At 43.4% G+C, this 23,727-nt stretch overlaps 2 protein-coding genes across 4 annotated transcripts in view; one reads left to right on the top strand and one right to left on the bottom strand.

The window, feature by feature from the left end:
- Positions 1-563: 563 nt before the first annotated feature.
- The window catches only part of LOC147624692 (dynein regulatory complex protein 1-like), an 80,822-nt gene continuing 57,658 nt past the window's right edge, over positions 564-23,727 (bottom strand). For 2 of the 3 annotated variants that reach the window (XM_086819729.1, XM_086819728.1), the window contains exons 5-12: positions 15,290-15,379; positions 4,544-4,678; positions 4,230-4,459; positions 3,269-3,806; positions 2,697-2,901; positions 2,383-2,584; positions 1,481-1,565; positions 564-837 (exon numbers count right to left, since the gene is read on the bottom strand). In XM_086819729.1, coding sequence (XP_086675855.1) covers positions 808-837; positions 1,481-1,565; positions 2,383-2,584; positions 2,697-2,901; positions 3,269-3,806; positions 4,230-4,459; positions 4,544-4,678; positions 15,290-15,379 — 1,515 coding nt within the window. In that variant the 3' untranslated portion in view covers positions 564-807. The remainder of the gene's footprint in view (positions 838-1,480; positions 1,566-2,382; positions 2,585-2,696; positions 2,902-3,268; positions 3,807-4,229; positions 4,460-4,543; positions 4,679-15,289; positions 15,380-23,727) is intronic. The other variant, XM_086819727.1, reaches the window with a different exon arrangement.
- On the top strand, positions 17,482-18,455 carry LOC147624695 (uncharacterized). Its single transcript, XM_086820027.1, has one exon. It carries the CDS (start codon positions 17,482-17,484, stop codon positions 18,226-18,228), a length of 747 nt encoding a protein of 248 aa, XP_086676153.1. The 3' UTR covers positions 18,229-18,455.

Below are 23,727 nucleotides of genomic sequence, written 5' to 3'. Positions count from 1 at the left end.
TACCACTCTTTACACCTCATTGCCTATAAGCATTGCACATTTGCAACAGTTGTTTTCTATGGTGGTCCAACCACCGTTGATTCATTGAATTTCCTCTCATTCCAAGTTGTTTGTATCCAAGTAAGATCAAATCATCACTGTAACATGATAGCTTTTAGATTTAGGGTGGTCATGCATGCATTCATATCTCCCAAAATTGCATCATCCCCGTCACTTCCAAATTTATTATGTCCTCTAAATCTAGTATGCCGTAGAAGAGTCCTTGTGAGGAATTGTAGGAAAATGTAACGACATGCTATGCAAACACATCTCTCATGTATGGACCCAAATGTATCTATTATATATGTGTCCTCTTTGATCACATAAATGCTCAACCTTACATATCACCTTGTTATATATAAAGTATCTTTATTTTACCCTCTTTCAAAGAACTTTACATGGCCATTGTGTGTGATATATATGTGTGCTTGCATAGGTGGATGTGTGGAGAGAGAGAGAGAGAGAGAGATTATTTTCGTGCACATGCATCATTCTCTTAAAAGAAGAAGAAGATATATATTACATTAGCAGTAGTACTCTATTTCAAAAACACTACTTTTAGAATTTACCATGGAGTTGATTACGAAGTTTTCAATTTTACCATGGAGTTAAATCATTTGAACCAACACAATGCCAAGATGGCTTTGTACAAGTTCACCTCTTTACATGTGAGTTCATGAAGTATCATCTTCCACAAAAAACTTAAAATCCTTGTATGCTCAATAATTCAAAGCTTTCTCATGACTTAGCTATGACACTCAATATGTCTCATGATTTAACCATGCTTCGAGCCACCGCCTGTACAATAATTCCATATTAAAAAAACAATTTTAAAATTAAAAAATACATCTTGACAGTTTTGTTTGAGACATGTAATGACAAGGAAAAAATGAAGTTGTTGACATATAAAATTAACCATTTTCTTATCACTATGATGGTGCACAACTAATAATATCATGTTTGGAAAATAATGAAGTTGATCAATTTATTATATATATATACCTAGATGAATCCAGGAACATGCCCAAATTCACCTTATAAGAAAGTGCAATTTATAACCTCATGGTAGTCATCCACAAGACAATAAACCATTAAATCCATCATGCATAGTATGGACTAGATACTACGACATCCCCATTAACGTCATCAGTGCCCAATAGTGGGTGTAGAACTTGGTATCAATATATGCTCCCACATACACACCCCCCCACGCACACACACAACATACATTCATACAAAGGTCTGTGTACTGAGTTTCTATCAGAGCTCTAGAGATACAAGGCAGACTCAACCATAATGAAGCCTAGCACCAAGGATCATAATAAACAAAAAGAATTATTGCAACAAAAAGGTAGTTGATAGGGCATATGCACCACTAAAGATAGAAAGAATTAACACAATATCAATTTATTCTAAGAATTTAGGTGGAGCAGAGAGATACCTTGAAAGACATGCAATGTTCCAATGCCCCTTGGAGAAGGTTCCTTTCTTGAGAAAGAAAATAGACTTCATGCATTAACTTTGCTCTGCAGTCCATTGTCACAAACAATTATTAAAATGGAGTTTGCTTCCCTAGGAAAAGTATTTTTCTCACTAACTGTTCCTATGACCCTATATGACCTGTCTTCAAGGCTAGAAGGATCCAAGGTTGGTCAACTGTTCTGTTTAATGAGTTGGATGAGTTGGAGGAACCACAAAACCATACTGTATCACCCTCCAGTAGTGGCTAAAGCAGTGGGCTACAAAAAAGGAAATTGCAAATATTTTGGCAAATATGGCCACTTTCAAATGTAGAAAAAAGAAAGTAGATCAAAATCCAAGACAGCAAGGATATGGCCACTTCCCAAACCAATGTAGAAAGAAGATAGCAGATCAAAATCCAAGACGGCAAGGATATGCAGTTAAACAGACCATTTCAGCCCCCAAATGGTTAGTGGTAATGATGAGGGGGTTTATGTTTCTATGTTCTCTATTGATCACAATTCTCAGGTCGATATGCAACCTACTATAAACAGTCTGCTTAGCTTTGCTTAGCTTTGACCAATTTTCTTTGCAGAAATGCATACAAGATGATGAGATGCAGCAGTAGCCAGCCTGTTGGGTGAAGTAACGGAGGGGGGAGCACTTCAGTATCATAATCAGCATGGCAACATGCTTTCATCGTGTGCAACAAAAGATCTGATGAATGCTTTCAACATTAGGACAATAAGGTTACATGGTAGGTGGTCAATGACCCTTCATAGTCGAGGACATCCGTTAGTGTACTTAAGATTCAAATATAATGGTAGAAACCATGCCATTTAAACTTGAATGTGACTATAAAAGACGTGATTCAGCACCCACCGATTCTTCAAAATTTGATTGTAGCTCACCAATGCTGCAGAAAAGGCAGCCCATACATGTAGCACCTTGGGAGAAATCAACTCACTATAGCTTCTCCAAGTTTTTTCCATCTCCACGATACTAGGAATCTTGCCTGCTTTTGCTTGATAACTTGCCAGATCTTTTGGAGAGTATCTTATAACACCACTCCTTGTACCTTCATCTGTAGCATAATATCCAATTAACAGGAATGCCAATTTCTATAAAGATTATAATAAAGAACAATATGGGAAACATACTGGAAGACAAATGAGAAAGCTCATCAACTGTATCACCTGTTTTGATCTGGTCATCTGATTGTGTGATTTGCATATTATCGCTCAATTCACAAGAAACTTGACATGATTCAAACCTAATAGGAACATGTTCTTCTTGTCCTTTTTCTTCTAGTGAGATACAAGATCCAAAGGATAAAAAAATATCCTTGCGTGGAGGACGCCACAGCCAACCTAGCTGCTGCTCATGTATCATTTTGTCAGCCTGCCAAATCCCCCCCCAGAAGTGAGGAATAATTAGAATTGCCCATAAGCATATCATTATTTCCCTACTGTACCCATTTGAGATTACCAACTTCCAGCAAATGTTTATGGTGGCAGATAAATTAACAGGGGTATGGTTCACTTGACTACAGCCCAAAAACCCTTTTCTCCTTTCTGGCCAACCCAGTTCGCTTTAGAAAGCTTTGCTATGCCCTCTGGGGCTCAGGCACTTTGAAGCAGTTGCACTCTAATCCCCAGAATGGAAGGTCAAAGCAACATGCCAAGGGCCAAGGCCCTATCCTATGCTTGGTTTCTTGCATAGTTTATGCACGTGCCATTACATGAATACCAACACTGTGCTTTCATACCTGAAGAAGCTTACTTGCAAGAACTGCAAGAGAGCGGTGATGCATGTGGAGAAACTCCCAATGCTGTCTTTCTTGGGCTGCTTGGAGCTGGTGTTCCTTACTCTGCAGGTCTTGTAGCAGCCTTATGATCTTCTCATAATCATTTGAAAGCTTGCCATTCTGCAAAAGGAAACGCTTCTCATAGTCACCATGTCGTCCCTTAAGAGTACAAAGGGTATCACGTTGTTTGGTGAGCTTTCTCTTCTGTTGACCAGCAGTAACGTAGTTATCATGGTCCCTCTCAACAAGTACTGCATAGTTGTAATCCAGCTTCTCCGTGTTCAGTTGATAGGCTGCCCCCATGGATTCCAGATGTTGCTCCAGGGTTTGTATATCTGTTTCAAGCCTAACTTTTAGAAGATTGTAATCTTCGTTGTCCTGTGTCCGGATGGTATCCAGTGACTTCGTATAATCCTCTATCCTCTTCAGTAAGTTATCTTTTATTACATTCTCCGTGGTTCGAACTTTCTTCAATAAAGCATCTATCTCTACCTTGTTTCTATTAAGATAAACATCCATGTTACTTGAAATAATGACCGCAAAAATAGTAAAACATACTTAGTGGCATTAGTAATTCTCAAAATTTGAACCTTTAATATTAAAAAATCCCTCTTTCAAATATTTTAATTGATAGAAACTTCTCAAACATTAAGCATTAGCCTCCCTCAAGAAATATCTCATGTAAGGCTCTACCACAAACGATCAGAGAAAGGGAGGGAGCAAGGGACCATCCCTATCATAATGACATCTAAAAGCTTTCATCTCGCTCTAACTGTTAGCCCCACGAGAGCACCCCGCTGTGAGTTGTGCAATTACCCACTTAAAAAAGAGAGGTTAGCAACAGACATGCCAGTGTGGAAGGTGCCATGATACTCTGGAAGAATAAGTACAACACATTTATTTGCAGGTTCGGCTCAGCAACCTCAGCAACAGATCTTTTCGTTGTGCCAGAAAGTCGCTCTCAATTGTGGACAGCTCTTCAATGTGAGTATTGTGAAGATCTATGACCTGAGAACCCATGCTAAGAACAAGCATATCAACATCCTTTGCTTGTTGACGAAACATTCTATGGTAATCTTCATCAATGACCTTCAACTCTCCATGAATCATATCAACAAGAGCTTTTTTGGACTTGATCAGGTCATCACATGCCTACACGAGACATGATAGAGACAAAATCAGTGTACATATTTTTCAATAGAACCATTGCAAGGAAAAGTGATATAGTCACCATACTTTGCACTGCTCAGAAATGTAATGGGCAAGCTCTTGGGGAGCTTTACATGACATTAGCTCTTGCCATTTTATAAGGATTTGCTCCAACTTTTCCTTGCAGGCAATATCTTCTTCTTGAATTTGGATCTCCATTGTCTGATAGGAAACACATGTCATTGTTCAGCTCAAAAAAGAACCTCTAAAAAATGTAAAGAATGTCATTTCAACAAGACCTCTGCTTGGGAACTTCAATGCCAGTACAGGGAGTCGCCTGGTCCCACAACTTGATCTGGATGACCCTATCAGACTACAGAAGCTGGAATGACGGTTACAAAGATCATCACAGGACCGTGAGGTGGTCATGGTGTATGAGAAGACAGGCTGGCAGCACTGGCTGCAGGCGGCAAAACTCCGATCAGCGAGCGGCGTCAACAAGCGCTGGTGGAGTTGATGGGCGCAAGAGGTTCAGGCAGCAGCAGCGTCAGCAACAGCTGGCATCTCAGGTGGCAGCGCTCAAGCGCAGCCACACAGATGGAAGAGGCGGCGCTGATTCTGTTGGCAGAGACAGCGCTGGCCAATGGCGCAGCCAGTCACAGGGAGCTTGTGGTTGGCGTTGAACAGCTGGCACAGGCACCAGGTGGTGGCAGCAATGTCCTTGAGCAAAAGGCTAAACTCCACGCTTAGAAGATGGCGATGATGGACTCAATACCTTGATGACAATGGTGATAACTTCAATGAAGATGACCACGCCGCCTTGATGATGATGTAGTGGATGATGAATCCTTACTCTTCAACAATCTTGTTCATGGTGCTTCAAGAGAGGTTCATGCTTCTTTTATACTAGAGGAGAGGATCCTGAAGTAGTGGATGATGAATCCTTACTCTTCAACAATCTTGTTCATGGTGCTTCAAGAGGGGTTCATGCTTCTTTTATACTTCAGGAGAGGATCCTGCTTTTTCCCAAAAAGTTATCATGATTTTTCTTTGGCATTTTCACTTTGCTTTCCTCTTATTTTTAATAATAAAATATCACCCAACTTTTATCAAAGTTCTTGTGCTTTGCTTTTCTAGCTTCAAGGCTTACTTTTTGGCCTTAGAGCTGCTTTTTGAAAAAGCGGCTTTTTGCTTTTTGGTCCGGCTCAATCTCCTCTTGCCACGGATGTCCCTGGCTCGCAGTCAACTCAGTTTGACTTTTTGCTTTTCTCTGCTTTTTGACTAAAACTGGCACTTTTTCTTGAGCAAACCTTATGGTCCCTATCCTCATGCCTTCCTCCACTAGTCCAGTGTGTGGGCAAGGTTTCCATCATGTAAAATAGAGCTAGGAGGGCCAAATAGTTACATTCCCTCTCTCTTATATCGCAGTTGTCCTCAACTACGGATTAGAAGTGTTTCAAGAATATCCATATATTCAGATGTTCCAAGTCCATCCATATGTTTCAAGTACTAGCCCTGTCTCGTGAGCTTATGCATCTGGTCTTTTCCCGTATCTATGGTGTCATCTGCTCATCTGGAAACATCTCTATGCCTTTTCTTTAACCAATGTCTTTGTTCTTGATGGTATGTCTTCATGGCCTATCACATGTGTTAGATAAATAAATGCATACTTACCTCTCTTGCAAAAACTAGACAAAAGCTAGTCAACAAACAAGTTTGCATCATTTGCGTCTACTGGGTATTCCAGTTACTAGCCAAGTAGTCTGGACCCCAGTGGACTATCACATGCCATAAATCCAAGCATTGCACACAAAGTCAAAGAAATTCAAACATACATCAGTATACAATGCACAAGTAATGATCCTCCAGTTCATGGATTGTCTTGTCTGGTTTCATTGGAAACCAGTGTCGAGCTATTTGGCTCCCGAAGGAAACCGCTCAGTCCATCCTCAAGGCCATTTGGTCACTAGGACCGCCCGAGAGTTCATCAATAGTCATCCGGGCCATCAGGTCGCATTGACCACCCGACTATGAAATCCAATACAGTCATCTAGGCTTTCTGGTCGCAATGACCACCCGACTATGAAGTCAACACAGTCATCTGGGCTATTTGGTCACAATGACCGCCCGACTGTTCATCAATAGTCATCTAGGCCATCTGGTCGCCATAACCGCCCGACTATGAAGTCCAAGATATCTGGCACAAAGGCCGTCCAATGGGTCATCTGGCATCGTTGCCACCTATATACAAATTTCGTTCCTTGGGTTTTCTGACATCGTTCCCCATCCAAATACAAATCTTGCTCCTTGGGCTCTTTGGCATTGTTGCCACCCAAACTAGAGCATGTCCAAGTAACCATCATATAAGCAAGATAATGATCAATTCCATTCCAATATATATACAATGAAGAGGGTAGAGGTACAATCCCTCCCTCTTGAATCTATCTTGCTCGCAAGACGGCTATGCCTGTACTTCAAATTCATCTGGACCATCATATGCTCGAAGTATCTCTGGATAGTCCTTAAAGTATTCCTCTGGCATCCATTTTGCATCCAATGACAAATAATACTCAAATTTCAAGAGGAACTTTTTGACCATTGTCTTTCCTCATTCTCATTTGGCTAGATGTTGAGAGAGATATTTCTCTACGGACTACATTTGGTATGATCTCAGAGTCCATCGTTTGATGTCTAGAACTTCTTAGGAATTGTTTTCCTCGTCATAAGATCTTGACTGCTCTACTACTTGAGCCTTTGATTGTGTTTATTATGATGATTAATTATATTCCTCATCAGGATCTTGACTGCTCTCTTGGTCGAGCCTTTGATCATTTTTATTATGGCATGCACATTCGTATGTAGAGACAGCCAATCTATGACTGCTTGGACTTTTGTGGAATCTGGAGAAATTCCGTCTTTGGATACCAGAAAGCCCAAGTATTCAACATGGTCGACAGAGAAAGTGCATTTGCTCTTTTTTGCAAAGAGTTGGTGCTTCCTTAGAATCTCAAGAACTTTACGGACGTGAGCTTCATGGTCAGCTGCATCCTTTGAGTAAATCACAATATCATCAAAGAAAACAAGAACAAAATCTCAATGCTTCAAAGCAAGTTTGGTCCACAAAGATCCCACGACTTTCTTTCTCAAGTCTTGAAATGGGTTAGCCACCACTGCAAACCACTTGACAAACTTCCTGGCATAAAGTCAATTTGATCGTCTTTCAGTCCCTCTGGCTTCTTGCTCTGGTTTGTCACGACAATTTACAGCCATATGTCCCTTCTTTCCACATTGGAAACACTTCTCTTCTTTGGCATATTCTTCACGTTGCTTGTGGGACAATTTTCTTCAAAAAGTGGAGGTTTGTCCCCACTCCCATCCTTCTTCTCTTGAGACTCGGTTCTTGATGGGGATCGGTCTTTAAACTTCTTCTTTTGAGGTGGATCCCGATTGTCATTCTTTGTCTTGTCCTCCATCCAAGGCATGTACAAAGCCTCGGCTTGCAAAGCTTTGTCTTGGGCTTCTTCCAAAGTCTTCGGACCAGCCATATACACTGCTTGCATAAGCTTTGGTTGAAGTCCATTCACAAACTTTCGCATTTCCATTAGCGGTGGGATAGGAGTATAAGAAGTAAACTTCAATGAAACAGCTGAAAAGTTGTGAAGGTAAGTTGCCACATTCTCACTGACTTTCTACTTTACCTCATCCCATTCTTTTTGCACATCCGCTTCAAAGTTTGCGGGAAGAAACTTCTTGTTGAACATAGTCTTGAAGTCGGTCCATGTCTTTGGCTCGGTTTCTTCTTGTACCACTTTTAGTCACCAATTCAAGGCGTCATCCTTCAAGTGCATGCGAACCATGCGAAGCTTGGATTTTTCACTGAAGTCCTCTCCTCCAAAAGCGGCATCAAATTGCTTAACAAAAGATAAAGCTTTTTGTGTATCTCTTTTTCGATAAAAAGCATCAAACTTGACAGCGTTCTCTCCTGGCTTGAAGTCCATTTTGCCAGTTGATGTAGGCTCCTTAGCCTTCCTTTCACTTGCTTGTCCTGAAGAAGCTGCATCTGAGATAGCAAGCCTATGGATAGCCTCCCTGTCTCCTCCACTAAAATGGTGACTCTAGATCCCTCTAAAATGGTGACTCCTTTGGCATGAAGATAAGCTTTAGCAGCTTCAACTCCTTCGGCTTCACTGGCTCTATCCTTGATGAAATCTTGAAACACTTAATCCCTTCTTTTTTCCTGTTCCCTCTTGGCTCTCCAGGCAAGGAATTCTTCATCTCTGAGCAAACGCCTGAATTGCTGAAAATCATGGTACTCTTCTGATGACATGGCTGCAGTTTCATGAGTAATGAATCGACGACGCTGGTTCCCATCCTGAAGTCTTGGATCGGCCTCATAGTTGTTCCCTTCATTAGGCCCTTGGTTTCCCTCTACTCTCGACATGGCTCTGTCACCCCAAGAAATTTTCTTCGAGAGAAATCCTGCTTGGATACCACTGTAAGCCTAGCGGGGCGTGCCGTGACAGAATCCAAGAGATAGAAATACAATGAGATAAGATCGAGAAAGAAAGAAAGAAAGAAAGATTTTATTAACGTCTTCCAAAAGACCGAACTCGGCCTATGAGACAAATCAGTGTACCTATGTGGGGTATCCTCTGTCATCCCAACAAAATGAAAAAGTACTGAACTAAAAAGCTGAATCTGGGTGTGCAATAAGTACAGGACAGGAGGGTCAAGAATTTATTCAAGAACAATCCACGGACTCGCAAGCCAGGATCAATACAACCAATTAATACAAAAGCAAACAAATATGCCGATGTAGAAACCCAAGTCGGAGTCGATGTCGAGGCATGAGATCTCTGATGTCGAGCACACCACAGGGATGACCCACAAGAATCTCTCACCGGACTAGTACCACATCCAATATCCAGATCCAAATCCAAGTCCAGATGCAAGTCCAAGTCCAGATCCAAGTCCAAATCCAAGTCAAAACCAAGTCCAAATCCAAGTCAAAACCAAGTCCAAATCCAAATCCAAATCTTCAAACTTGTAAGAAAGGTACACTTGAGATTCATGTAGATGACGAGGTGTATGATGTTTAGTGCCCAATCCGGAGTAGAAGCAATCCTCAAAAAGGTTGTTCTAGGGTGTAAAGATAGGTTCTAGAACAAATGGCAATAAGACAGCCATCAGCTGTACGATGCTCGGCTCAAATCAATTGGTCGGAGCAGCTCACAGTCAGTGCTGGTAGTGTACCGTATAGTACGGTCAGCAGAACAACTGGTGTACAGCAACAGGTCAACTGCGTAGGTGGCGCTGATACATAGGCAGAAGGCGGCACAAGCAGGAGGCACAGCCAGGCAAAGGGGCAGCGCCTCAGATGGCGTAGCCAGGTAGGTTGTGGCTGGTGGAGGTTCAGAACAAATGGCAGAGCTGGCCCAGCAGGTGGCTAGGTGGCACCACACATGCGCTAGAGGCAGGCGCAGGCGGTTCAGTTGGCGGCGCTTTAGAAGGCGACGATGGCCAGGTGGTCTTTGGTGGAGATAGCGCTGGCTAGTGGTGCAGCCTCACAGGCAGCTAGTAGTTGGCGTTGAATAGCTGGCACAAGCAACGGGTGGTTGCAGCAACGTCCTTGAGCAAAAGGCTAAACTCCGTGCTTAGAAGATGGCGAACGCCACCAACGCTCTCCTTCGCAGAGTCCCTCTCCACCAGATTCTTTGGACAATTCATGCTCGCCTTCATCGGCTCGACATCGGGGCTGAGTTCTTCCTCCATGTCTCGTGAGGAACGAGCTCAATTATTGAAGCTTCTAAAGCCTCCCAATGGCCAGGTGGTCTTTGGCAGAGACAGCACTGGCCAGTGGCGCAGCCTCACAGGTAGCTAGTAGTTGGCGTTGAACAGCTGGCATAGGCAACGGGTGGTGGCAGCAACGTCCTTGAGCAAAAGGCTAAACTCCGCGCTTAGAAGATGGCGAACGTCACCGACACTCTCCTTCACAGAGTCCCTCTCCACCAAATTCTTCGGACAATTCCTGCTCGCCTTCATCGGCTCGACATCGGGGCTGAGTTCTTCCTCCATGTCTCGTGAGGAACGAGCTCAATTATTGAAGCTTCTTAAGCCTCCCAAATTGAACAGGAAGATGAATGGAGAAGTCATCACCAATTAGACCCATGAGATGGCTGCCATGTTGGTAGCAACAGGTGGTTCATATATTTTTTAGCTCCGTTTGGCATGTACGGCTTCGAGGGGTGCCGCCTGGGAAGACCACTTGAGGCATCACTTTGTGTCTTGCTAGGATGACTTACCGTAACACCGTCTTGAAGCAGTTTATTCCCGTAGATTACCAATGCGAATTGAAGAAACAATGTGAGTGTTTTACCCAAAAACATGGTGAATCAATAACCAACTATCTCGCTTGTTTCTAGAAGCTTTTTCTCATACTCCCAAGGACTATCCGACGGTCGAAGCAGGTCGAGCAATTCGTGGATGGTTTGAAACCGTCTTTCTACGCAAACGTTCGTGCGCATTGGCCGCATGATCTTTCAGATGTGGTTCATCTTGTTACAACCCTCGAGACACGGGAGAGTTCCAAGTCTGGTACTCAACAACACAAGACAAGGGTAGCCACCAAGGCCAAGGATGCTTTCCACCGAGCATATTGGAAGGGATTGTCCAAAGAACACACAGAATGATAAGGGCAAGGAGAAGTCCAAGGAGAAGTCCAAGGAGAAGACCAGTTTGTCTGCCACGGCAGTATCTATGACACTAGCACCATCTACTCCCCCTCCCACCAATACCCTAGCTACTCTTCACTTGACCCGGCCTGGGAGGATCTCAATGGTCCTTCACCGGCATGCTACGCTGATGTGCCGAGAGGTGCTTCATGGACATCTAGTATCCATACTCTTTGATGAAGGATCCTTAGAGGACATCATTAGAGACCATGTGGTTGAATGGTTGAAGTTGCCTATGACTGTGGACACCGGTGGCTAGTCCTAGCTGCCGCCATGAGAGGCAAGCGGAAGAAATCAAACCAGTTTCAGGCTGCATAGACCTTGGAGAATGCTCTTTTGGCTTTTGGGGAGTTTTTTGAACGTCGCACGTTCAAGGTGGCACCTTTGGATCAAGTGGATATTACTCTAGGCCACCAATGGTTGTATGATCATGCAAGCGTGATCGACCATAGGGAGCACATGTTGACTTTATAGGATACTTTTGACAACTCCTTGGAGGTGATTGGGGAGTCTTTATTGTCTCACACACGCCCCGTTGCAGTTATATCCACCCTATGGGTGGTACGCAAGGGTGGTCATACATGTATGGTATGTGTCCGTGCTATTCAACCAGACGACTTGGAGGATTTGGTGGCAAATAGACGGCGCATTTTGGACAAGCATGGACACTTGTTCAATGCCAATTTGCCAGAGGAGTTACCTCCGCACGGCCCGAGGACCACCATATTGATCTCATTCCTCGTGCAGAGTACCTATCACGTGCCCCATACCACATGAGTTGTCTCGAGATGACAGAGCTCAAACAACAGTTGGAGGAAATGTTGGCCAAAGGCTTGATCTGTCTGAGCTCCTCACATCCGGTCATCTTGGTCAACAAAGACGGGAGTATACGTTTGTCTTTGGACTACTAGGCATTCAACAAGCTCACGGTCAAAAAAAAGTTCCCGTTGCCCCGCATTGATGACTTGTTGGATCAGTTTGCAAGGGCGAAGTGGTTTAGCAAGCTGGATCTGAAATTCGGATACCATCAGGTTCGCATACACCCGGATAATATTCAAAAGACGGCTTTCCAGACTTTGTTTGGTTTGTTCAAGTTTCTTGTGATGCCATTTGGAGTATCAAATGCCCCAGCTACCTTCAGCGGGATGATGTCCCAGACCTTCCAACCTTTCCTTGGGATTTTCATCATTGGCTTCTTCGATGATATCTTGGTCTTTAGCAAGACTAAGATGATCATGGGAAGCATGTGGAGACGGCCTTGCGGTTGATTGATGTCCCTAATTTGTGGCTTCACCCTCAAAAGACCGAGTTTTTCATGGTCAAAATTTCTTTTTTGGGACATGTCATCTCCGAAGATGGAATATGGGTCCGGAGAAGATTGAGGACATTGTTTTGTGGCCCATACTAGAAAATGTACACGAGCTTCATGGATTTCTCGCCCTTACAGTATTTTATTGGCGTTTTGTAGAGCATTATGCCTGGGAGGCCAATCCTCTGACAGATGCTACGAAGGAGGATCAGGTATTTAATTGGACTCCGATGGAACAGGCATGTTTTGAGAAGCTCAAAGTTATTATGTCATATGCTCGTGTTCATCGGTTACTAGATTTGGATGAGCCCTTTACGGTTTTCTGCAACGCTAGTGGAGGTAGCCTTGGAGCAGCATGGGAACCCGGTTGCCTATGAGAGCTGAAAGCTCCATGATGCTGAGTTGTGCTGCAACAGCATGGGCAACCGGCCGGGCACCCGGCCGGTTGCCTACGAGAGCCGAAAGCTCTGTGGTGATGAGTTGCGGTATTCCACATATGACCAGGAGCTGCTTGCAGTGGTGCATGCCCTTCAGAAGTGGCGACACTATTAAATTGGTTCGGGGCTCCAAATCCATACAGATCACCAATCTCTCAGATACTTGTTGACAAAGTCACATGAGGACTTGTCTCCCTGCCAGTTACGATGGTGGCATTTTCTCTCTCACTTTACCTTTCAGATTGATTATTTACTTGGTAAGGAGAATGTGGTAGCCGTCGCTTTGAGTCAAACTCCACACTCAGTGCACACTGTGGAGAGTAACCATAGTGATTATTTCATGCCAATGAAGGTGATGTATGTTGAGGACCCGGATTTCAAGGAACCTTGGAGCAAATGTGTGCATATGATTGCTTTCACAATACACCATTCGGGATGGGTGGTTGTACTACAAGGATTGACTTTGTGTCGTCAAGGGCAATGATTTCCACCAAGTGCTTCTACACAAGGCACATGATGTTCCCATTTCAGGACACCGTGGCGAGGACCCGACATAGGAGAAGTTATCCCATCTTTTCTTTTGGCGTCGCAAGAAGCAAGATGTTCATCGGTATGTATGGTTCTGCCAGTTTTGTCAAAAGTCAAAGCCAGACACCAAGAAAGCTGTCAGTTACCAATTCCAGAGTTGCCATGGGAGGACATTTCTATGGACTTTGTGGTTGGATTACCCAAGAGACGGAGGTTCCAGAATGATTGTATTCTTACAATTGTTGAATCCGTTGAATAGCAGACCCACCTTATTCCTAGCAAGTCACATCCAAATGTTGTAGTCTCGAACCAGTACAAGTGGGGTTCTCATTGAAAGCAGCTCCAGTATCTCCTCAAGTTCAAGCGCTACCATATCCAGCAGGCAGTCTGGTTTGATGAGGATAAATTCAAGGACGAATCTCGCCTGTTGTTGAGAGCTTATCAAGAGGCCATGCAACTAAGGACACTTGTGATGCAAGTAGAGGAGAATGTGCCACACCTACGAGTATGCACGGCATAGTCAGACATCAAATAGCAGCCGACATGCAAAGTTGAACAACGCAAGTGACATGTCGCACTGCCACGTGGTAGTGATGACGTGGCAATCGGATACAGGTGCGTTGATAACAGTACTACTGGCTGACTAGGAGCATTGGTGCACATAAATACATGGGTAGCCAAATCATCATACTCATCTGCTTTCCTCAGTGTTGGACTTCCAAGAGGGTTTCTCTGTAGGCGAAGTGCTAGCCAGGAGTGTACGATAGGTCACATGGCTGTGATTTGACGTCTTCATTCTCAGCCACAACTTGTACTTGAATTTCAATTGTATTAATACAGAGCAGTAGTTTAGGATTCGTGTGTGTGATGTATGTGTGATTCCGCCTCACTCTTCTTTCTATCTCTGAAAAACCCTAGCACATGGGCACAAGTGTTCTATACCCCCATTCTCCTTTCATGTACCCGCAACCCTAAAAGGGTACTCTACTCTTTTGCTAGAGTCAAAGGCACACTGATTTACACCCACCTGTATCTTGTTCCTCATTTCAACTTAGGTTTATTGCAATGACGATATCCCTCTAGTGAAATGCTGGAGAATCTACAGCCTTGACATTGAACGTTGTGCCCAAAATCTTCCCCAATAAGGTTGCTTCTGAGAATTGGAAGTTCTGATATAGAGTTGGCTTCAAAACGTGTTGTTTTCAAAGCTTAAACTTGACTTCTGATTCTCGTACTATTACAGAGATCTGTTACAAGATACTTCTTACTTCGTTGCCACAAGGCAAGTAAATTGGCATCATATGATGGCTACAAAATGGACCAACGAATGATTCAAAGCATTACTTTTGTGAATATTTCTGCTATGTATATAATGTGTAATTAGAGTCTAGGAGTTGAAACTTTGAGTATTTGTAAGAGTCCTTTGCTTCAGAATTTAGGGTTTGATATCCTTATTTCAATTCAATAGTTGTCTCAATTGGGTATACCTGCAGGAGGGATAAAACCCACTTTGCCCCTTAGAAGTCATCTATCTCTTCCCCATTCTCCCCCTAGCCTTAAACTTTCATTTTTCATGTTAAGACAAAATGTGCAAACCACTCCTGGAAGCAGCTTTATGTGATGTTCTTGATCAGCTCACTTCAAGTGCAAGGAAAAATGACTAGGTGCTGCACATGTCTTCATCAACACTGAAGGATCTCAGAGGTATTGCAATAAAATATCAGACCAGACATTTAGTCATCTATTTGTAGTGTGTGAAAGTGTTTTATATCTTCCATCCATATTTGAAGAAAAATATGCAAGCTTCAAAGTTTATAAAATTAAATACCATCTTCTTCACATTTTCACTTGTAACATAACGGCATTCCGCTTCACAAGCTGCAGCTCTCACGCTGTTCGCAGCTGTTGTCATTGCACTCTGCAGACATATGACAAACATCCAAGATGGGCTGATGCATAATTATGACATATCTTGTAACCATTAAGGAAAAACACTTTGTATTTTGTGTTTTGTGAATCGTTTTTACTGTTTGCAAGTGTTGTCGGGGTTTTATAACTTATTTTTTCCTGGTAGTAGTTCCTTCGACTGTAGACATTGAAGCCTGCCCAAAGGCTTCAATGCCTACAGGTGAAAGGAGTGATGAGAGCCCGCCCAAAGGCAGTGTGAATGCACCCACAAAGGGGGGTGAGATGCCTCCGGTAGGCTGGTAGGAGCACCAGGCGGGGTTCGAACCTGGGATCCCCCTTTCCCAGTTTGGACCCCCCACCCCCCACTATGACTCTATTGGCCAGGGTTTTAAACTTGCATCCTCGCTCTCTTGTTAAAGTTGAGGCGAGCTAACCACTTGGGCAAGAGTCGTCCGATGAATGGTATTTCCTTTCAGCTCAAAGCACGGGGAATAAAGGACCATACAGTACACAAAAAAAAACAAATTCAGACGGAACACATTGATGCAAACAAATGAAAGATCAGTGGATAAAAGATTCAGCCGAGAAGATGGAGAAGGGATAACTAGAGTCATGGACAAGCAGGATTATGGTATTGCATCAGTGAGAAAATTGCTAAGCTAGGGAGGCTCATAGCAAGTCAACATGGCCATATTTATTAAGAACGATAATTACCACTAATAGAGATTAAGGAACACACAAAATAAGCATTTAGATAGAAGGCCTTTATATAGACTTGAGTACATCTCCATTAGCCACTAACTGTGACTCATAAACTTGATTAAGCTATCCCCTAATCCTGCCTAGATTTGAGAACCATCTCGCTTGAAACGAGCACCCACTTGGGGCCTTTTCTCACCTTCTTCTAGGTGCCTTCTTGTGCCCATTCTTTGGGCTGTACATTCCACATACTTCTTCACATTTGGGCCTCCTTTGAGCATTTGAACCTTAGTCCTATGACTAGTACAACTCTTACTTCATTTGAGGGTTACATAGTACTCCCCTTTGCTCCTAACATTTACCCAACATCACTTGCTATTTTCAACACTACCCCTCAAGTGATGAACTCCTACCACCATACATACACTAGATCTACACTCTTAAGTCATTTGCTAGAGTGGTCTATCACAGGTGCCTCATAGGCTACAATGCTGGCTTAGGGTTTGACGTTTTCCATGAGGTAAGGTATATTTAAAAAAAAGGTGGAAGAGGTGCCCTAACAACTTTACTCACTCATTCGGTGAGTCCGAGAGCCCATGTTGACTCTCCGCACCTCTTAAAATGATTCACATATACATGCTCATAAAGGCTGCTTACAAAGGTTGCATTAATTTTTGCGAAGGAAAAAGTTGATGTAGAATTCAATGACAAGACACCTATTGATGAGGCAAAAAACCCACAATGCCCATGTTGATGAAGATTTTGTGGATAAAAACCAAAAGATTCCATCCATGAAGCTCACTCTCATGTTTTCTTTGGTTCATATAGCTTTGCATTCTCCTAGTAGTAGAGCTCCATCCCCTGCACACCCAGATTCAGCTTTTTTTGTTCAGTACTTTTTCATTTTGTTGGGATGACAGAGGATACCCCATACAGGTACTCCGATTTGTCTCATAGGCTGAGTTCGGTCTTTTGGAAGACGTTAATAAAATCTTTCTTTCTCTCTCTCTCTCTCTCTCTCTCTCTCTCTCTCTCTCTCTCTCTCTGTGTGTCTCTCTCTGTCTCTGTGTCTCTCTCTCTCTCTCTCTCTCTCTCTCTCTCTCTCCCGTCGCCGCTGCAGCAGGGCCTGCCCCTCCCGTCGCCGCTTCTCTCCCCGTCACTTCCTCTCTCTCTCTCTCTCTCTCTCCCCGTCACTTCCTCTCTCTCTCTCTCTCTCCCGTCGCCGCTGCAGCAGGGCCTGCCCCTCCCGCTGTAGTAGCAGCCCCCCCCTCTGCTCCTCTGCTCGCCCTTACCCTCTCTTGAGTAGGGTTTAAATTCAGTACCCCCCTGAGGGGGAGGGGGGGGGCTCCCTGTGGGCTATTTTCAGCACCCCCGTGATACAACATGGCCCCTAAACTGAAGTCATTTGCAACCATGGCCTCGAACCCACCCCCCCTTCCACCCCTTATCAAACCTCAATCCCCATGGGAGATCTTCATCATGGGAGAACTGAAGAAATTGCAGCAGGAGGTCTCCACCCTCAAAACTGAGCTGACACACAAGGAAACAAAGATTGCCAGTCAAGAAACAAGGATTGCTGGCCTCGAAGCTCAATTGCAGGACATCAAGAACAAGCAGGAGATTCAGGTAGCAGCCCAAGAAGCAACCCAAAAAATACAGGAAACACAACAAGAAAGCACAAAACCTCAGGTAAAATCAGAGAACTTTGTCAGTGAAGTACTGTCAGTCCTGAAAGAAAATGAAAGGGTCAAAAGCCTGGAAACTTTTGTTCGAATTGGGGGCTTGCCAGAAGATTGGTCAGTAGGTACCAACACAGATGAACAGCTAGAGGGATACATCTTGGATGTAGATATCATAAAGGAACGACTCACTAAAGTGGTACCTTTTATAGACCTTGGTGACCCAACTGACATTCAAATTAAAGGGAAACAGGCTAGGGTTCGATACTATGATATGATTGATAAGATCAAGGTAATGAAGCAGACTAAATCATTGCAAGGTACCTCGGTGTGGATTTCTGATGAGTTGACCCCACTACAACTAAAGAATAGAGCGGGGGAACTGGCCAAAGTCAGAGAAGCAAGGAAACAAGGGAAGTGGGCGGTCTATAGAGGAGGAAAAGCTATCATCAAAGATTTTAAAGGTCCACCCTCCTTTTGAAGGACATGAACTTGATACTTATACATATCTAATCACATTAAGCACATGGTGATTTTACCATTGTAACATGTAACTCTCATGAGTCATGAGAGCTTTGAAGTTAGTTTCTTTTTGATCCCACATGCACTTTTCTTTAACCGATACCCCGAAGTGGATTGTAACCAAAGATGTATTCTGATCTGTCCTATAGGTCAGCTTTGGCCTCGACAGGACGTTAATATATCTTTCTTTCTTTCTTTCTTTCTCTCTCTCTTTGCCATGGACATTATTGTATCACTTTGGTCTCATAGGCCCATTGGGTCTTTAGTAGACGCTTAATATATCTTTCTTTCTTCTCTCTCTCTCTCTCTCTCCTCACTATATTCCACTCACCTCCATAGCGTACCCTCCCCTCACTATATTCCAGTTCCAGTTTCATTTTCTAGGTGCCAGTAGTATCATCTTTATTTTTCATTTTCTGGGTTTTTTTATCCAGACATTGTATCAGATCCACCATGAATGATGTAACTTTTGGTCTCATAGGTCATTATGGCCTTTTGAAGACGTTAATATAACATTTCATTTCATTTCATTTCTCCCCCCCCGAGTCCCCCTCTCTCTCATGCTGGAAGATAAAGCCAGCCATCAAGCCTCCCTAATCTCGGATTTAGGCTCAAGTAGCCATACTTAAAGAGGAAAACAACCACTCTTTGAGACAGAGGACCCTATGTACCAGGAGATTGACACCATGGGCACAGATCTTGAGCGGACATCACAGGACATGAGAAACCATACAAACTATGGGGAGTACCTCCAAGCCCTTGAGGAGCTCATGGATTAGCCATTTATAATGCCTCGCCCGGTGGCCTGGCTCCAATGCCTTCACTTGCTACCTCGAGCTAGTTCAGTGGACTACTTGGTCGGCTCTCTCTCCTTGATACCCTTCATCTCGGATTTTACCATTTCGCCCCGCCCCATTGATGTTGCAGCTGATTATGCATACTTAGCTTTCTCCCTCACATGCCAATACACCATCCAACCACTGGCCTTACCACACCACCGCCACCCGAGATACCACTTCACCAAGGATACCTCTTCCGTCTACTCTGACCACATTTTCTGCACCCTCTCCAACCTTATATGGGAGCAAGTAGCAGGAGGGAGAAACCGGATTACAAGATCACATACCCTATGTAGTGTTCTCTTGTCCTACGTGCTCTCTTGCATATTGTTGCTACCATGTGTTGGTGGAACAATAGAGAGCAGATGGTAGGAAACATGGGCACTTGAGAGGGTAGTGTGGGTTGCAGGTCTACATCAACAACCACTTGTTTGCAGTACTGTATTCATATGCGTTGGTATGGAAATCTGGTCAGAAATGCCCATGACACTATGTACTTGATTCTCCCAAGATCAATATACTTTATTTGAGGGAGGGGTCGGCCGTTCCGGCTCATTGTGTATCTCTTGTCAATTTAGCAATTTACTTCTTGTATTTTGAGCAAATGTCCATCAAATCTTAGTGTATTTAAGTGTATTGATTAGCATTGTGTTTAACCCAAGTTACATTGGTATCAGAGCATACGGTTCTCTTTCACTTCTATCGTAAGAGACGATCACCGTGAACACTAGCTATCTCTACACTTAGAACATTATGGACAGCCATATAATGAATGTTGGAGATGCTAATACAAGAGGCACGGACAATGAAATGCATGCCTCCAATGCTTTACAGGATGAGCAAACTCATGTGGTGCACAATAGGAAACATGAATATGCAGGCTCTTCTCCATGCACAACAAGAAGAACTGAATCTCTACCGCCGCGAGGATCCATTGGTACATGACCGTTTGAAGGCCAAGAAAGCTGAATCTTATATGGATCATGCAATGGCAATGATTGCTCAAGAGTTGCACATGCAACCAAGGGATGCAGCACGTGCATACTTGGCTCGTACCGAGGATGCCTATGCAGAAAAGGCAACCATTCCAGATGTCTTGGAATCTCCACAAGTGCCCGAACAAGAACTTATGTCTAGGAGGATGAATCTCCATGCTATGGGAGAGGAACAATCAGTGACTTCATGCCATGCAGGAATACCTTATGTAGCCCATGAAGGATACAATGTTTATGGCAGTGGTCAAAATGTATGTCAAATGCCATTGCCGGTTGAAAATGTGCATGCACAACACATGTAACATGGGCTGCAATTTTCTGTTGGTGCAGGTATTCCGCGTATCTCTCATGCCACTCATGCCTTCGAGTGTGCTCGTGAGGGAGAAGCTATGACTGAAAATGTATCAATGCATGTTGAGGGGCTAGCCATGCCTCATGCTTACAGGGCACATGTATCTATGCCTTATGCATCACCTTTTGGTCCAAAAATGATGCCACTCAAAGGGGGTGTCCCAATGGACAAACATGGGGGAAAACATGTTGAGATGCACACACATGCATCAAAGTCTCGTGACTTCAAAGCCGGAGACAAATCTGTGAAGTTTGACACATATCATGGGAAATATGATGCATCAAAGGCACTTGCTTTTATTGCCCAGTTTGATATTGCTTTCACTGATGAGGATTTCACCCACAAATCCATGATCCGGCATGAAAGCATGTTCATGAAAGGCATTGCTGCCCATTGGTGGCTCACGGAGAAGCTCTCACCGAATCCTGTTAGATCATGGGAAGAGTTCAAGGAGAGGTTCTATGCTCAATTCTTGCCTCCGTATGCATTGAATGAGATAACAATGAAGTGGGATTGAGTAAAGCAAAATGAGGGGGAATCGGTAAATGCATAGGTACAAAAGTTTTGGGAAGTGCTTTTAGAGGTGTCTCCATTTATGCATGTCACCGAGGCAGAAAGGGAGAGAAGGCTTCAATCAGGATTGCAACCCGTGTACAAAGCAGGACTACAAATGTATCCTGGTTATACCTTACACCAATTAATCGCAGCCGCCACCACCACACCGAACAATTGGAGCTCAAATTGAGTCGATCCAATAAGGCTAAACCCTCATTTAAGGCAAAGAGAGGGCTGTCCAAACCTGCAAAATGATGGACAGCCACCTAAAAAGGACCAAAACAAAGATAAAAATGGTCCAAAGGCTCAAAATAACACTACCAAGAAGCGTCCCTTCAAACTGAGAGACTATGGTCTCACTCCGGAGCAAAAAAAGCAATATATGAGTGAGGGGAAATGCTTTACTTGTGGTAGCACCGAGCATATTGCAAAGGCATGCCCAAACAAGAAAAAGGGTGATAATGCAAATGCATAAAAGCCTAATGTGCATATGGTTCCGGATGTACAAGGCAACACTTCACATGATAGCAAAGATAGGGTTGTATGTAAAGCTTGGGGACAGCTCAAAGATCAGCCCGATTTGTTCTTGTTTGATGATTGTGCATCTGAAAATTTCATATCCACACAGATGTGCATCTGAAAATTTCATATCCACACAGATGGCAGCTGCTTTGGGTATTGAAGTGGAGGACATGGGTCCTCAAATTGAAGCAGGGACTACCTTTGTTGGTAGAGAAGTGCAGGTCATGCCTATTTTTGGCAAGTTACGCATACACATTCAAGGCTATGTGGATCATGAGGATTTTCTTGTGGCACCGTTGAATGGCTGTGATGTATTGCTTGGAAAGCTTTGGCATACACGTATTGATCCATGCAAGGCTTACAAGACCAACAGGATCACCTTCATGCATAAAGGCCGAGAACATGTAATTGATGCTAGTGAAGAGAGTGATACCATTCCCCTTGTATCTCACGTACAAATTAAGAAAGTAATGAAAAAGAGTGTTTTTGCGTACTTGATTTTTGTACGAGATCATGTTGAGGAAAATAATGTACATGTAAACACTCTTAGTAATGATAGGCTAAAACTTTTGCAAGAGCACAATGATTGTTTTGTTGATGAGTTACCACCTGTACGACCGGAAGATCATCGCATTGATCTTGTGCCGGGTAGCTCACCACCTAATAGGCCAACCTATCGTGTAAGTGCATCCCAAAAAGAGGAGATCATGAAGCAAGTGAATGAGCTTCTTGAGAAGGGTTTGGTTCAGCCAAGCTCTTCCCCATATTATTCACCCGTCCTCTTGTTTCAAAAGAAGGATGGATCCTTTCGTATGTGTGTGGATTATAGAGCTTTGAATAAGCTTACCATCAAGAATCGGTTTCCGATTCTACGCATAGACGACATCCTTGAAAAGTTGGATGAATCGGCATGCTTTAACCGAATTGATCTCAAGAGTGGGTATCATCAAGTGCGTGTAGTGTCTGAAGATGTACACAAAACTGCTTTCAGGACAGCATTTGGACTTTATGAGTATCTTGTTATGCCTTTTGGTCTTACAAATGTCCTGGCTACATTCAATAGAATGATGGATCGCATATTCCGTGGGTACAGGAAATTTACAGGTGTCTTCTTTGATGACATCCTAGTCTTCTAGAAGACTGAAGAAGAGCATAAAGCTCATTTGGCTATTGTTTTTGAAGAGCTCCATAAGCATAAATTCTTCATAAATGCAAAGAAGAGTGAGTTCTTCTTGTCAGAGATACATTATTTTGGACATATTGTGTCCAAAGATGGGGTGCGGATGGATCCTGCAAAGATTGATGCAATTCGGAATTGGCCCGAATTGAGTTCAGTGCATAAGATCCGTAGTTTTCTTGGATTATGCTCTTACTACTACAGGTTCATTCGGCACTTTGCATGGATTGCTTCTCCTTTACATGATTTGACAAAGAAGAAGACCATGTTCAAATGGACTAATGTAGAGAGAGATGCATTCCTCAAATTGAAAGATACAACTACTCATGGTCCAGTGTTGATCATTCCGGATTTGCAAAAGCCATTTTGTGTGGAATGTGATGCATCTGGAAATTGCATAGGAGCTGTCCTTAATCAAGAGCGACATGCCATGGCTTATGAGAGTCGTAGATTGCATGATGCAGAGCTATCTCTTGGCATTTTTGAGAAAGAGCTCTTGGCTGTAATTCATGTCCTTACTATATGGAAACATTACCTTCTTGGGGCTGATTTCACTGTGAAGACAGATCACCAGAGTTTGAGGTATTTTCTTACTCAAACTAAGTTGTCAGAGAAGCATATGAGGATGGCCAATTTCCTCTCTATGTTTCATTTTCAGATCTTGCACACCCCGGGAAAGGAGAATGTAGTGGCCGATGCATTGTCATGAAAGCCGTATGTAGCAGCTATCTCGGTTCCCTCTCATGGGGACTTGTCTACCATGCGTGATTTGTATCATACGGATACTGATTTTGCCACTATTTGGGTTGATTTGATGGCTGGTCATGCACATGCCTCATATGTGATCAAAGAGGGTTATCTCATGAAAGATAATTGCCTATGTGTGGTGTCTGACATGAGGCAAAAGGTTTTGGATGAGTGCCATGCTCCTCCATATGCTGGTCATAGAGGCATAATGCCTACTACGCACATGATTGAGCGGTAGTTCTTTTGGCCAAGTATGCGGAAGGACATAGAG

This window comes from Cibotium barometz, chromosome 25, assembly GCF_041138505.1.
Source record: "Cibotium barometz isolate CiBa-2024 chromosome 25, ASM4113850v1, whole genome shotgun sequence".
NCBI classification, from domain to species: domain Eukaryota; kingdom Viridiplantae; phylum Streptophyta; class Polypodiopsida; order Cyatheales; family Cibotiaceae; genus Cibotium; species Cibotium barometz.
This window is presented reverse-complemented; position numbering and strand designations above follow the sequence as displayed.